The sequence below is a fragment of the Elephantulus edwardii genome, unplaced genomic scaffold (genome assembly GCF_000299155.1).
Source record: "Elephantulus edwardii isolate Elephantulus edwardi_28Jun2011 unplaced genomic scaffold, EleEdw1.0 scaffold00060, whole genome shotgun sequence".
Classification (NCBI taxonomy): domain Eukaryota; kingdom Metazoa; phylum Chordata; class Mammalia; order Macroscelidea; family Macroscelididae; genus Elephantulus; species Elephantulus edwardii.
The window spans coordinates 12,055,440-12,072,437 of record NW_006399810.1 but is presented as its reverse complement, the minus strand read 5'-3'; the positions used below and the strand labels follow the sequence as shown (position 1 = coordinate 12,072,437).

General features: G+C 39.8%; 1 protein-coding gene across 1 annotated transcript in view; it reads left to right on the top strand.

Annotated features, from left to right (window-relative positions):
- The window catches only part of LOC102856993 (receptor-type tyrosine-protein phosphatase N2-like), a 1,387,447-nt gene that overhangs the window by 212,061 nt on the left and 1,158,388 nt on the right, over window positions 1-16,998 (top strand). The window contains exon 5 of the mRNA XM_006887690.1: window positions 9,740-9,902. Within this exon, the coding sequence (XP_006887752.1) occupies window positions 9,740-9,902 (163 nt within the window). The remainder of the gene's footprint in view (window positions 1-9,739; window positions 9,903-16,998) is intronic.

The following is a 16,998-nucleotide window of genomic DNA, read 5'->3' as shown; positions in this document are numbered from 1 at the left end:
CCATGGGTAACCATTATGCCATTTGAAACCCCAATGGCACAAGGTTCAGCATCCCAGCAACCCCAGGTTACTTCGATACAGTATATTGACAAGAGTTCTGTACCATTTAGAAGAATGTTCCTCCAAAGTATAACAGCCAACTTTTAAATACAAAGACCCTCCCTGAGGTATTGTTGACTGTAAACAAGAGGCCATTGAATTGCCTGGAACCCATAAGGACCCTATGTATAGAAACTCCAAATCCTTCCCCATCCTGAGCCAGTCTCACTGTGTCACACCAACCCCCATTGTCCCAGATACTGTATCAATCCATCTCATCTGGGGTCTTGCTCTCCTGTGCTCTCCTCCACCCTTTCAAACATGATGCCCCTTCTCCAAGGACCAGTCTCTCCTGGCCATGTGCCCAAAGTATGTGAGATGGAACTACAAAATCCTAGCCTCCAAGGAGACTTGGTTTTACCCTCTCCAAGACAGACTGATTTGTTTTCTTGGCAGGCATGGTGTGTTCAAAAGTTTTCTCCAGCACCAGAACTTGAAGACATTGATTCTTCTGTCATCCTTAGTCATTGTCCAGCTCGCTGAAGCATAACAAGTAATTGAGAAGACCTTGGCCTGGATTAGGCACACCTTCATCTCTAGACTGACATCTTTGATTTTCAGCACTCTGGAGAGGTCTCTAACAGCAGATTTTCCTAGTGCAATTTGTACTTTGATTCCCTGACTGCCGGTGTTAAGAGTATTGATTGTGGAGCCAAGCAAGCTGTAATGGCTAACAACCTCAATCTCTCTCCATCTTTCATGGTGCTGGCAGTTGAGAGTCTTTGTCTTCTTGATGTTGAGCTTCAAGCCTTATTGAAGACTACAGTTCTTTACCTTGTGCAACAAGCGCTTCAGGTCTTCATCAGTTTCAACAAGCAAGGTTGTGTCATCTACATATCATAGGTTGTTGATGAGTTTTCTTCCAGTCTTGATGCCACATTCTTCCTCATAAAGACCTACCTGCCGAATGATCTGTTCTGCATACAGATTGAAAAGAGATGGGGAAAGGATGTATCCTTGACACACTCCTTTCCTGATTTAGAACCATGCAGTGTTCCCTTTCTCATTTCTGAGGACTGATTCCTGGTCCATGTATAGGTTTCGCATAAGCACAATCAAGTGTTCTGGGATTCCTATTTTCCTCAAGGCTAGCTACAATTTGTTGTGATCCACAGAGTTAAAATGCCTTTGATAGTCAATGAAACATAGATAAACAGTCTTTTGGTACTTTCTGCTTTCTGCCAAGATTCATCTGACATTGGCAATAATGTCTCTAGTGCCACAACCTCTTCTAAATCCAGCTTGTATTTCTGGTAGTTCTCTGTCGATGTACTGTTCCAGTCATTTCTGGATAATCTTCAGCAGGATTTTGCTAGTGTGTGATAGTAGTGATATTGTGTGATGATTTCCACACTCTGTTGGGTCACCTTTTTTTGGACTAGAATAAATATGGATTCTTTCAGTCAGTTGGCCAAGTAGTTGTCCTCCAGATTTCTTGGCATAAGTTGGTGAGCACATCCAGGGCAGCATCTGTTTTTTTAAATATATCCATTAGTATTCCTTCAATTCCTGGGGCTTTATTTTTTCCAAGTTCTTCAGAGCAGCCTGAATTTTGTCCTTCATCACCATTGCCATTTGATCATATTTTTTTTCTGTAAATTCTTATTTCTGCAAATTCTTTTTGGTACTGAAAAGATTGAAATTAAAATAGTCCCTATAGTTCTCAGCTGAATTAAACTCAAGTTTCTATAGTTCTCAGCTAAGTTAATTTTTAAAGCCCCACACCCAGGTATCCAGGGCAACAGTATTTCAAGAATAGCTAGCAGAAAGGCAGAGCAAACAAGCTCAACTGATAACCCATGTGCCTTTGTTTCCCGACTGATAACCAATGTATCTTGTGCTTTTCCACTGCCCTGGAGTTTGAACTCATTGTATACTTAAGAATTTGTGACACCACCCTATAGTTAAAGATCTATCTAACTGCTACATGTGCTACGTGACTGCTGCAAGTGCTACGTGCAAAAATGCTGTGTAAACCCTGAGCGAACACTGAACCAATGAATTCAAACTGTGCTTTCATCACCCAATGAGAAGCTGATACTCAGTTGTATCCCCCTAAAGTGTATAAAAAAACCCAACTTTGTCTGCTTGGGGTCGGCTCCTTTATCTCTTGCCAGCGATAAGAGTCAGCCCGGAGCTCCGCAATAAACCTCTTATCTCTTGCTGTTGCATCAAGCCGGTGTCTTGGAGTCTTGGGTCTTCACCGTCCACTCGGGACAGAACAGGACCAGCGGTTTGGGGGTCCTTCAGTACAATGAATCTATATACTTGTTCTGTCTTCTTTTAATGCTTCCTGAATCATTCAATATTCTACCCATAGCATCCTTAAGCATTGGAACTTGTAACTTGAATTTGTTCTTTAGCTTCTTCATCTTAAGAGATACTGAGCAAGTTAGGCCTTTTTGATTTTCTAACTCCAGCTCTTTGCACATTTCATAATATTTTGCCTTGTCTTTCTGAGCTGCCCTTTGAAATCTTCTATTCAACTACTTAACTTCTTGATTTCTTCCCTTTGCTTTGGCTTCTCAGCACTCTAGTGCAATATTCAGAATCTTCTCTGACATCCATTTTGGTCTCTTCTTCTTCCTTCATTGTAATGACTTTGCATTCTTCATAAAGATATTCTTCATATCATCCCACAACTCATCTGTTCTTTGTTCATTAGTGTTCAAGGTCTCAAACCTTTTCCTTAGTTGGTTTGTAAATTCATGAGGGATAGACTCAAGATCAAATTTTGATTCCTGTAGGTATGATTTAACCTTTTTTAGCTTTAATTTGAACTTGTGTATGAATGATCTGTTCCACAATCAACACCTGGCCTACTTTTTACTGCTGGTGTATGAATGATCTTTTCCACAATCAACACCTGGCCTACTTTTCACTGCTGATATTGAACTTGTCCAACAATTCCTTCCTCAGATGTAATCAGTCTGATTCCTGTGCATCCCATCAGGTGAAATCCATGTGTATAACCTACATTTATGTTTCTGATAAAAGGTATTTGCTATGAATAAATCATTGTTTGTACAGAATTCTATCATTCAATCCCTGATAGAACTGAATAAAAAAATTTTAAAGGATAGCTTGAGAAGACGAATTAAATTATTAAAATAAAATTTGTGACAATGTAGAGTTAGAAAAATAAACAGAAGATCAACCGTGGCATTTCTTAAGTTGAAAGGATTGAAAGATAAATTTAAGCCCTGAATTGCAGTACTGAAGGATGCTATAGGCAAAATATTGAATGTGTCAAAAGAAAAAAGAAAAAAAGGGATACACAGTGACTGTGCACACACAACAATTGGTTGAAGTTCAGCCATTTGAAGAGATAGGTTATTATCAAAAGCCTTGGTGTTGAGGAATAAGTCCAAACTCCAGTAAAAGAATTGGGGGGGGGGGGAAACTCTCTCTAAGTATTGAGGAAATCTCTACAACCAGGAAAGGATAAAATAGATGAATGGGACCTTCTAAGAATCAAATCCCTATGAACATCCAAAAACTTCTCCAAAAGAGTAAAAAGAAGCCACAGATCGGGAAAAAATATTTGGTAATGACATGTCAAACAAGGGACTTATATCTAGAATTTATAAAATACTCAAAGACCACAACAAGATAAAGGTAAACCCAATCGTAAATGGGCACAGGATATGAACAGACACTTCACCAAAGACGTTCAGATGACAAACAAACACATGAAGAAATGTTCAAAATCCCTAGCTGTAAGAGAGATGCAAATCAAAACGACTATGAGATATCATCTCACCCAGTAAGAATAGCAAAATCTAACAGAGCAGCAGACATCAAATGCTGATGATGTTGCGGAGAAACTGGAACCCTTATTCACTGTTGGTGGGAGTGTAAAATGGTGCAACCACTATGTAAGGCACTATGGTGCTTTCTCAGAAAGTTGCAAATAGAAATACCATTTGACCCAGCAATTCCACTACTGGGAATTTTCACTAAAGAAACCATAACCACCACCCAAGCAGATATATGTACACTCATGTTTATTGTGGCTTTGTTCTCAATAGCAAAGAGCTGGAAACAATCCAAGTGCCCATCAACAAATGAATGGATAGAGAAGCTGTGGTATATAACAAGGGCCTCATAAAATATTATACAAAATGGGTGAGCCTGAAGGACATTATGCTGAGTGAAATATCTCAGTCACAAAGGACAAATATTGCATAGGGCCACTGTTGTAAAATGGGACTGACATCAGGGTTGAGGGAAGGTAAAGAAGAAGGGGATGAATGATGCATAGTGCATTGAAACATATGAGGGAGAGAACTGTTTGAAAGGGATTTATGATTGGGTATTATTGTCATGACAGGAGTCCAGAATGAAGGCTACACAGTGGAGTGTACTTGGGGGGGAAGGATTGCATAGCAATTAACGAGTTTTTCTTTCACTTTTCAAGAAAAAGAGTTAACTGTTTGGGGGGGAGAAGGTGGGCAGGGAGAATAGTGCAACAATGAATGACTGGAAACCCTAAGTCTCTGTAAACTTTAATTAAAATTAAGGGAAAAAAAGAATTGTAGGAACACCAATTGAAAAGTTTCAACAAAATACCAGAAGCCGGGAAATAAAAAGATGAATTGCATTGGGAAAGTCAGCTGTCAGAGACCTCTCTAAAGTTCTGAAGAGCAATGCTGCCAGTCTGGAGACTAAGGTGTGCCTGACACAGGCAATGGTCTTTGCAATTACTTACTATGCTTCAGAGAGCTGGACAATGACTAGGGATGATAGAAGGAGAGCTGATGCCTTTGAGCTGTGGAGTTGGAGAAGAGTATTGAATATACTATGGACTGCTAGAACAAACAAGTTCATCCTGGAGAGGATGAAGCCAGGCTGCTCTTTGGAGGCAAGGATTCTGAAGCTCTGTCTGAATACTTTGGACATGCTGCAAGGTAACATCAGTCCTTGGAGAGGGATGTCATGCTTGGGAGGGTGGAGGGTCAGTGTAGGAGAGGAAGACCCTTGATGAGAAGGATTGATTCAGTCACTAGGGTAATGAGGATAGGCGTGTCGGAGACAATAAGATTGGTATGGGATAAGAAAGGGTTTAGACCTCTTGTACATAGGGTCACTATGAGTCGCAGGCAACTTGACAGCACATAATAACAACATTCTATAAATACTCATATATATGAAGAAATTTGCAAGACAGCTACTTGTCCAAGTAACACATTCTTCACCTTACAAAGAAAGATGATCCAACAGAATACAGAAGTTAATCAACAATGTCATTACTATTACTTGTAAAGAAAAATGATACTGAAGATAATTACAAATGATTGGTACAGTGCTTCAACGAAGAATTGCCAGATTCTTAATCTGGATTCACAAAATGACATGAAACAAGGGATATCACTGATGTCAAGTAGATCTCGTCTGGAAGCAGAGAATACTAGAAAGAAACAACACCTGCATTTTCTTGATGGCCATTCTCCTCTCATGTAATTTATAGCCTCTGAAAATATGCTGGAGAGCCAGGTATGAATAATTTCCAACTTGATGGCAATGAGTTTTGAGTTTCATCAAATAAAGGGCATGGATAAATCTGTGGGGTGCAGGACTCTGAGGCAGGGTATTTCTTTACCTTTCATGAAAAGGGCCTAAACTCTCATGTAGGCAAGAAGGGCCCTCAGTTAAGATATGAGCTTCTTCTTGGGACAGAGAAGAAACAGGTGGAACAGTTCTTGGCTTTGACTACAGGACCTTCAGTGAATACTGATGTCCTCCCTGAAACTTTGGGTAAAGAAAACTGTTAAAGCATATAATTGCTACCTGAAAAGTTGAAGGTTTGCATTTATCCAGAGGTGGATCAGAAGAAAGGCTTCAAGATCTACTTCCAATAAGTCAGGCATTGAGAACCCATGAAGTATGATTTTGCTCTGACACAAATGGTATCACCATGAGTTGGAGTTGATGCAGTGGCATTTCTTTTCATTGTTTTTGTTTAATGTTTCAGAGGGGTTCTTTGCTAAGAGAGGGAGGACACACCAAGTTCTGAAGAAGAAAGTAGATTTAAATGATGAAACCCAGAAACGCTCCTGAAGACTGCAGAACCCAGGGAGAAGATATGCATTACTACAAAAATGCATGCATACAGGATGCCTGCAGGCAGATCTGAATAGGAAGTGGTACTAGACACCTGTCAGACACACTGAACCTTACACATTTCATCTTTAGTGTAGATATAACCAGGGTGTATAATTAATTAACAAACACCAAAAATATCTGTAAGCATTTTGATTAGCACTTCCCAGTCATTAACACTCAAGGTTTAATAAATCATTGTATTTCATTGTATGTATATCTCCTTTTAATCTTTGTTGACATATCAGTTTTTCTGTCTGCATTTCTGGCCACTTTTGGAGATAGGTCTTCAGGGGCCCTTTGTGACAAGTGATTTGTGTGCAAGCAGAGGCAGACATCTGGGTTGGGCAGCTCTAGGTCCCCTGAATTGTCTGCAGTGGGGTCTCTGTTCAGAGGTTCTGTCTATGGGATGGACAGGCAAGGCAAAACATTCTTTCCATTTACTGGGCTTTGGGAATGTTCTCCCCTGTCGCTCTTAGCTAGCTCTCAGCAAGCCACAACTAACGAGAGAACAGAGATCAAATCAAGACAGAAAGCTGGACCTTGAATGCCTTCCTCCCCCTCCTCGCCATCCCACACTCCACCTCTTGCGATTAGTATGGATTGGTTGATGAGTTCTGACATCTGTTTAGTTGGGTGCTTGTTATAGGTAGCTGTCCTGACTTTCTCTGTGAGTTATTGCTGGTTTCAGTAACTATCTAGTCATTTTTCCAGCACTGTCTGTTATAGCTACACTTGATGACCTGTGTAAGCTGAGATATCAGTCAGTTTTCTGATGATTTTACATATAAGTAGGAGTGGTTGCAATTCGGTAGAATTCTTGCCTTTTCTGCAGAAGACCTGGGTTCAGTTCTTGAATGCAAACATGGGCAGCCCTGTCTGACAAAGGAGACTTGTATATTGCCCTGAAGCTGAACAAGTTTTAGAAGCAGATCTTCAAGACTAAGACAGACTAGGAAGAAAGACTTGGATATCTATTTCTGATAACCAGCCAATGAAAACCCAGTGGGATCATAATGATCTAAGTACAGTTGAACCTTGGGATGGCCCAAGACCAGACAGTATTACATTCTATTGTTCATCCATTTGCTTTGAGTTGAGGACCAGCTCAATGGAAGCTAGCAATATTTGTTTTACCCTTTAAACTGTCTTCCAGTTTCATCTTTTTCCTTTTCAGTCTTATTATAATTCTGACCAACTCTTACCTGGATGTCATCCTCAATTTGATTATAGTCTTCCTTTCTTATAGGGACTTTAGAATGTTTATCATATGCATTGCCTCACCTTTATCTGGAAAACAAATCAAGAAAAAACATTGCATTTTGCCATTCAGTCTTCAGACTCCTGTGTCTCCTCTATTCTATGCACATAGACAGTGATCCATAAGTTGATGTTGTTTGTTTGGTACCACTGAGTTGGATCTGACTCAGTCAGTATTCAGAGGCAGTAGCTTGCAAAGGAAGAGATGACTCATCTTCTCCTGCGGAACAGCTAGTGGATAAGAACCATGTGCTTAAAAATTGGATACCCAGATTCCTTACCATTGGGCTACCAGAGTTCCTTGATTTACAAACATTTTTAAAAAGAAAAATAATAGCCACAGTATTATAACTTGTTGCCAGTGCTTAAATGGCAGCTGATCTTCCACTGGATTTTCAAAGCTGTAAATTACAAAAGAGAGATTGCTCATCTTTCTCCAGCAGAGCCTCTGTTGGGATTTGAACTTTCAGAGAGGAGCGGTCTCTGGGTTGGCACCGTAACTCCCTCTAGACTAGATCATCAGAGCTGCAGTAGCAAATGGATGTAATGCTAAGACAATGAATAAGCATCAATTTTGTATTCTTGTTGCTGCTGTATAAATCATTATAAACTGTGTAGTTTAACACAACACACATTTACAGCCTTAACTTTTTGTGGTTTAGATGTTTGGCAGAGGTGTCACTGAGCTCCATTCTTTCTGGAAGCTCTAAGGGGGGAGATCCGGTTCCTCTTAACTTCTAGAGGCTGTCGGTGTCTCTTTCCCATGGCCTCTTTCCTCTAAAGATAGCAACAGCACGTTAAGACCCTCTCACATGCTCTCTAATCTGATTTTCTGCTTTCAGGACCCACCTAGTGATATTGGACCCCAGGATTATTCAGGATACTTTCCATATTTAGAGGCCTGCCAATTAATACCCTTTATTCTGTCTGTTACCTGAATTCCCCTGTGCCATGGAAACTTAACATTCACCAGGGGCAAAGGTTCTAGGTTTCAGGGATGAAGATGAGAACATCTTTGATGAACTGGTATTATGCCTACAGGGTCCCCGCTATACATAAGTGAGTCTATTACTGTATTTCTTTTGAGTATCTCAGCAATCTCATGTGTGGAGTACCTGAGAATTGAGAAGTATCATAGCACAGAGTGAAACCAAGTTCAGGTTTTTAATTCTCTATCTAGGGTCCTTCTACAATATCACACCACCTCTCCTTTAACTGAGGGAAAGAAGGAATGCATCTTTCATGTTCCCCTTTTTTCCTTATTGTAAATACTTTTTTATTGGTTTGCACATAATTGTTTATGTTCATTATATTTCAGTCATTTAGGTAACATTTTATAGAATCATTCACTTTTATATAATCATTCATATACATTGTTTCATTCATAAACATTTTGTTTTATGCAATCATTTATGTACATTGTGTTATATAGAATTAATTATTATTGTTCTATGATGTTTATCACCCCATCTCATCAAGTCTGCTTTACATTTTGCCTTTTCCATCACACCCTGCATTTCCCCATTACTCTTGCTGTCTATTGATTTCTTTGCCCTTCCTCCACAGCCTCCCCCCTTTCCCTTTTGTCAGGTCCCTCTTTTGTGTAACTTCTCTGCCTTGTTTATAAAGTGAGTCACTTCTCTCTCCAGTCTTGAGGAGGGATCTTCATAAACCCATGGACACACTTCACTCCTTTTCAGTACTATGTCTCCACTCTTCCTGGCTCAGCTCTTCAGTCTCTCTCCACACAGTAATACCCCTCCCTACTCTCTTCTTCCAGTGGCTTTGCCTTCAAGTAAATTTCTCCCAGATTCATACTTTTCTCCCTTTCTCAGAATTCTTGTTAAACTTGTAGTTAAACACTGTTCAGCTGTTTATTCTCGAATTATCCCCTGGACATTGGTTTTATCTACTGTCCAAGGCCGTCAGAACTGCCAGTTATTGAGGACACACTAAATGCTAGGCTCCTTTCTAGGAGTTCCTCATTAATTCCTTAGAGCAGCTCTGAGCAGGGCATTAATAGCCCACCTTATATGTTAGAATACTGAAGCTCAGGGAGATTAAGTGAGAAATTAGAATTTCACAGTTAATGGGTAGCAAAGCTCGGATGGGACCTGCCTCACAGGGAAGGTGCTCAATAAATAGTAAACGTGGATGTGTTCTCATCCTGAATGCTCAGAGTGGATGTCTTGTGGCATCTCCTCTCGCTATCCCAGAACAGTATGCATGGATGCCAAGTACAAATTGGATTGAGTCACATTTTTCTTTTGCTTTTCAGGACCTCAAAACAAAGCATTGATAATGAAAGAAGGTACCAATTGGAAAATGATGTTACATCGGCCAAGACACTTCAGCAATACCTTCCTTACCTTGGGGTCCTGTCTCAGACCTCCACTTCAAATGTGTACCCCAGGATGAAGAATGACAAACCACTAATTAAGGTCAGAACTTGTAACCTACTTCTTTATGATCTAAGTTTGCTTCTTCCTTGGCTCTGCAGTTTTCTCCAGGATGTAGATGTTTATGAATGTTTCATGAAGCCACTGCTTCTCTTGACTCAGTTGACTCAGTTATCTTGTGCAATTGGCAGGAGAGAGTGAAGGGCTGCTCAGTGATCCTCATGGTATACCTCCTTATGTGACACACTTCCACACCCAGCAGTGTGGTGGAACCCATGTGCGGGTGACCCCTTTGTTGGATAGTTGAGCTAATTAACTTGCCAAACCATTATAGGGAATAAATATCATTACAATTCTTTTGGGATTAGAACTCTAGAAACTTGCTGTAAAGACTATAAATACAATACCTGTAAGGCAAAGCATAGTATTGTCTACCCTTTAAATAAAGGACTATGAATTCATTCTCTCTAGTCCAGAACAGATAGGGCCTGAGGATATTATAGGAATAAGTGATCAGGACTAAAGAGGGTAAGAAGTTGCTGGGATGGTCTGGATTTTGTACACTTAGGGTAAACAACAGTTTTGGTTGCCTTGGATTTACCCTTGAAAATACTGTATCCCAGGAAATTTCTGTGTCCCCGATAATCACACCAGCACAAGGATTCTGTGTAAATGAGGACACTTGACTACCAAAACATGAGATGTCTACACACCAGGACAGGAGAGACTGGAGCATAAACTACTATAAACTTTTTATAAGCTATTACAGTTCTCAGTCAGAAGAAAATTTTATCCTAATCCAAAAATCTGCCCCAGAGCCATTTCAGAATAGGAAACTTACGCAAAAGAGCTTTTTCAAGAAACAGAATTAGAAATGTCCATGAACTTTCTAAATGGAAGGTAGTGCATGATTATCATGACAACCTGTTAAACAGAATCACCAGGTTCTGATGGGTCTGGAAAGGGAAGGCGAGAGGTGCTAAAAAAATTCTATTCAGAGTCTGAGACCCATTATCCATTTGGAGGATAAAATTTTGGGCAAAATGTTAAATCCATATGATCTCAAGTATATTTGACAGCCCGACTTAATACTTTTTTTGACAGAGCATTAGTTATCATCACTTAAATGTGACATTTTCTTTTTCTTTCTGAGATGGAAGTCAAGGTTTTGCAAAACTGATGGACAATTGGGGAATTCTTTCAGATTCTTTTTAAGCCCCACAGGGTTTCACCAGAAGATGATTCTGGCCTTTGGGACAGTTCTCACAAGTCTCTAGGATGCAATTTAGATCAACTTATTATTATCATTTCCCTATCATCAAAAGTTCAGATTATTTTGTCATTTCTAGGTTGATATGTTCGGCACCATGCCAATACTTAGGAAGGTCAGGTGAGAGGATACACCACCAGAGTTGACTTGGAATCCTTAGTGAAACATTGAATTTGGCACATTACAAAACAGGGATTCAAATTTTTGTAATAGAATACTGTGATCCCACAATTTGAGGTCAAGTTTGATGTGGACTAGATTAAGATGTTGGTTCTATTGCAATTATTCTCTGGAAGACCTTGTGTTAAGGTCTTTGTTAGCTGTATTCAGCTATCCAGCTGAAAAAAAGTATTTTATTAGGATGTATTTGATGATGATTTTGATGATGGGACCTGGCATTACCCACCCCACCACCCCATGTCACAAGAATGAAGAGTTTTGATGCCAGCCCAGGGCCCTTGCCAAGCCTAAACTTGTTCTAGAGCCCCAGAAGGTCATGCTTAGGAGGTTGAATTAGATTGTCAGGGGAATCTGAGCATTTAAAAGTAGCACCACTTTTACGATTTTACCCCAAGGAAGAGGCAACAAGCTGTAGTGGCTTTGGAATATCGCCTGAGCAGCCTGGATCATGGACACTCTAGTGGGGTGATCTGTATGGAGCTGCACTCCTAACTCAGACTTGTACTCTCTGAAGGCTTCAATCTACCAGTGGCTCCAGGAGAGGAAGATAATTCACCTCCTGTGCGATTCATAGGCTCTGCAAGCTGTGGAAGGGTGAGTTAGGAATCAATACTGACTCCATGGCAGTGAGTATTTTGTTTGCACTGGACCATGGGGATTTATTGTCTATTCTGTTGAAGTCATCCATAATGGTGGAGGTTAGGGGTCTTCAGGCCACACCAAACATCACCAGTGGTGGAGCTCTGCTGCCCTCTAAAGTGGACAATAGGAAAATTTGCTAATGGTCCCAGCACTACACCCACCCCCCACAAGTAGCTTAGACTGGCAAGCATTGAAACCACTAAACTGTTGGAAGTGGAGTCATTCAGCACTATTTTTGCTAATGTTAAACCTAAATTAAAAGAATTTCTGTTTTGAACATTTCTTTGTAGACACAGGTTTAAGTTTTATTTGGTTGGTTATCCACCTGTCCCTTTTCTGAGCCAGCGACATTGTGGCACTAAGGATGAATCGCACTTGGCTGTTTTCCTTGGGGCATCAATGAGGTGTACATATGGGAGGAGAGATAAGATGGGCCAGGCAGATTCTGGAGCCAGTTCTGGGCTCTGCCCCTCCACTCAACAGACTGTGACTGCAGGGAAACTTCTTAACCTCCCTGTCCTTCAAGTTCCTTAGCTGTAGAGTGAAGGTGACAATAGTCATGACTACTGTGCCGATTAAACAGGAAAATACATGTCAAACTCATAGCCATAAAAAGCAACTTTTATATCATGATTGCTAGTCATATTAATAATGTACTATTTTAAGGATAAAATGCAAATTACACATAAAGTCTGAATGTCATTCAGGTGGGCTCTACAGACAATTCTCTTGATTCTACAAAGAAAAATCAGAAGAAAACACTGTACTTGTAAAGCAAATTTAATCAATAAAACCCAGTGCCTTAGAATACCAAGAAGCAGCAGGCAGCTATTCTCACCATAATGCGATGCAATACAGATTTCATTTGTTTACTTCACGGCACAGTGGAAAACCAACATCTCTCCCAATTCACTTGGATATTGGTAATTTAAGGATATACAAATATGAAATCATCTTTTTGTCTTCCTCTGTTGTTCCCTGTTGTGTCTTTATCAGAGGGATATGAGCTTCACACTCAGCCTTCACGACTGCTGTGGATTTCTGGGCTTCTCTAATGGAGACATCACATCGTGTCCCTAGATGCTGGACATGCATAATCAATAGATAGTAACCTGTGTGCAGTCCAGAGATAGTTTTAGAAATATCAAATGGAAAGGAGAATCATTAAAGGTGTCAGAGACTTTAAAAAAGTTTAAATAAAAGGAAATCTGTTGAAATTTCCCTGTAAAGCATGTGAATGTGTCTTTCCCAAATTTAGTGGTGATATTACACAAACCAAGACTTACATCCAAAGTACCCTCATCATCTGCTACAGAAATAGAATAGAGAAGCACACATATGGGACAAGGCCATCTTGCCCAGGTAGGAGCTGTTAGTTAAAGCACAATGAACCCTATTATAGAATGAACTCTTACATTGTTCAATTACGTTTCCAACTTCACACTTATATCTCAATTTTATTTTAGTAATTGATTTGAGTTACTGCAGTGAACCATTATGTTTACCAGCTTGACATCTTGTGGTAGCTCATGCATTTCTGGTATGCTCAAAGCTATGACCCTGTTGTTTCAAGGACTAATAGGATCTGACATAGTGGACAGGGTTCAGACTAAGAAGAAAGCCCTAGAAATCTCCTTATTAAAGTAACCCAAATAAAACCCAATGGGTGGCAACAGATTATTGTCTGCTATAATGCATGAAGATAAGTGCTGTTGTTTGGAAGACACTAAAATGCACAGCTTGTACACCAATGAGTAATCATAAAGATGGCATAAGACTGCAGTGTATTTAAAAAAAAAAGACTATGCAGTATTTTGTTCTCTGCTGTCCAGGAAGTTGCTATGAATTGGAACTGACTTTCTGGTAACTAACAATGACAACTCACATGACAAAGTAAAATACAGAACAGAAACTGTTCACCTGTTCACTGTATATGGAGTGGCATGGCATTTACTGGGTATCTAACAGGTGAATGAAAAGGGATCCCCATTGACTGCTATATTCTCTTGCTGTTAGCAACCTGATAGGAGGTAAAACAGAGGGGACATTCAAAGCATTAAAAATGTACTTCTGCTAGTTGTATAAACGTGTTAGAAGCTGAAGTTCTTGGTGGAATATTGAGCAGTTGATTCTGTGAGGCACTGGGAGGCTTTTAGGGCAGTGTCAAATGCTCATGGAAGTTCCTGAGGGGGAAAAGCAAATTCCTTTAAGAGAGAGAAGTGTTGCTTCTTAGCATTGCTCTTGGGCTTTTCATTATGGCCTAAGAATCTCTTGAAGTGGGTAAATAATTCTCTTGGATCTATATCAACTGGACATTTAGTATGCTAAAGGATAGGGTGGGAGCAATGAAACTGTAGCCTCAGTAACACTGATGAGTAGTCCTTACTGTAGAGAGCCTTCCTCTGCTCAGTTGGGCATGTTTTGATTATAACGCTGGGGAAGCTGAAAACAGGCCCTGGGACTGTGACCTTTCCCATATTGGAAAGATAGTGTGACTTGAGGTGTTTGTGACTGGGATGTTGAGATGGTTACATTACACAGTATATCACATTGATTCTGACATGTCCTCTAAGGACGCTAATGGTACTGGGAAAGAAAGGTTATTAGGTGCTGTAAGAGTTGACTACCACATACCGAGACCCTATGAAAACAGGTCTGAACCTGGCCCTGTCCTGCACCATCCCCACAATTTCTGATATACTCAAGCCCATTGCTAAGATTACCGTGTTAGACCATCTTGTTGAAGGTCTTCTTCTCTTTCTTTGACCCTCAACCTCTCCTAGTATGGTGTCTTTTTTCAAGGACTCACCTTTCTTGACAACATGCCTAGAGTATGTGAGACATTAGAAAAGAATGTCATCCTATACCTGTGTATGGCAAGAAATGGGAAATGCGAGAACGGCACTGGTCCTATCAGATATTCCATCCAGCAGTCATTTTCTACCTTCTATTAAAGTTAGCTTCAGGAATCTTGAAAACTCCCATCCAGGAGGATGACCACACATCATGGTTTGCCTGAACAGTGATGATTTATGCCTACTGACCCAGCATAATTGCTAATAAGACATCCTTTCTCTCTCAAAAATAGCCCACTAGGAATCATAAATTACATGGACACCCTACCTACTACTCAGGCACTTCAACGCTGTGGTCACAAAGATTATTCAGAAAATGAGCACTTGGTGGCATTTTTGTCTTAGATATTAGCATTTTTCTCCTGTTAAGATAAATGCTCCTCTATATTAAAAATTCATGAAAACCCAGAACTTATTATTTTCTCTGTACAGTGTTTAAATGAGGAGAAAGCTCTTAGTCATCTCTCTAATGAACAAAGACTGAATAAAGTACAAGAAGTACATAATCAGACGTTACCAAAGCTACTGTGCAAACTTCGGCTGCCACCTAAATATAACCGATCAGGGACTTGGCCAAGGTTTCCAATCCCCTCCTTCCTAGCTGATGCAATGTGTCAGCCAGAAATTTAGAATTTATATACATGGAGGATCTTTCAAGGAGCAGCCAAATCCTAATGAATTATTTGATAAATCATCTTTTTCTGTGTATCTGTCATAAAAAATCTCCTGCATGTAGAGTAGGAGAAAATATTCCAAATTTATTATCTTTAGCAACTATAGTACTGATTACTTCATAACAGAGGCCATAGGGAATAAAAATCACACTACCTTTTTAAATCAAACCCACAAACTCAAAGCTCTGACACAATAATTGAGCTTTTATTGATCACTAAATCAAAGTGATATTATATCTGCATTGTAAGCAATGGTAGCTTATACTTTTTAAAGAAGTAGACCACAGTAATATTGGTTCAAAGTTCTTTTGATCATTTTATAGACTACTGTAAATTCTTCATTTACGCCTTTGACTGAGGAGGTTTTGATCTAAAGTCATTGCTTGACATTACCATTAATTAACTGCTTTATTTGTGAAACTTTTTTTAATGGGCTAGAAAATGTGCTGGCTGCTGGGATTAGACAGGTGAACGTTAATCCCTGCCTTCTGGGTTTTATAATTTTACTGCAAAAAATACACAGATAAATACAAAAGATAGGGTAACAGTTATAATAAAGGGAAATATAAATTAGTCAAATAGCCCAAAATGAGGGAGCTTCTGTGCATTTCTGAGATGAAAATTTGGAAGAAAAACTAGTAACCACCTGTTAAAGGTGTTAAAATTCAGTTAGAACGTTAAATGTCAAGAACGTCCCCAATCCCACTCTCAAATCTGAAGATGATGAGCTACAATATCAAAGCTTTGACAAAGCCTGTGAGAGGCTTGAGGAGACAAAACAAAAGAATGAAATTCTGGAAAATGATGATGAGCCCATTTTATAACAGAAAAGACCACAGATACACATGATAGAGGAGCTCAAGTAGGGAAAATCCAGTAGTGAGTGAGTAAAACTTGAGCCATATTGGTAAGGAACTATTGACATTTTTATGTAGCTGTGAGAGATAGACTTTAGAACTTGAGTGGCCCCACTCATTAGCTTTTTCCTATGTGTTTTCACTGCATACATGAGGTAGTACGATAATAAGACAGAGAGAAGGAAAGTGAGCTGACAGAAAACCTTCCAAGTAACTCCATGGATCTGAATAGAAGAACATGGTAAAAAAAAATCTAATGAGGTTATGGAGATAGAATGAACCCCTGGCATACGCCTTAACCAATTTTGAACTATGCAGTGGTCCCTTGCTCTGTACTGACAACTGCTTCTGGTCCAAGTATAGATTTCTCATTAGAACGATTGGAACAGATTATCTGGGAGGCTGGGATCTATGAGGAGAAATGTGGGGTCAAGATTGGTGGTAGATCTATCAACAATCTACATTATGCAGGTGACACAACCCCGCCTGCTGAAACTGAGGAGGACCTGAAGCGCTTGCTGCAGAGGGTCAAGAACTGCAGCCTTCAATATGGATTGAGGCTCAGTATCAAGAAGACAAAGATTCTCACCACTGGGCCAATTGGCAGCATCAGGATGGATGGTGAAGAGATTGAGATTGTTCACAGCTTTAGTTTGCTTG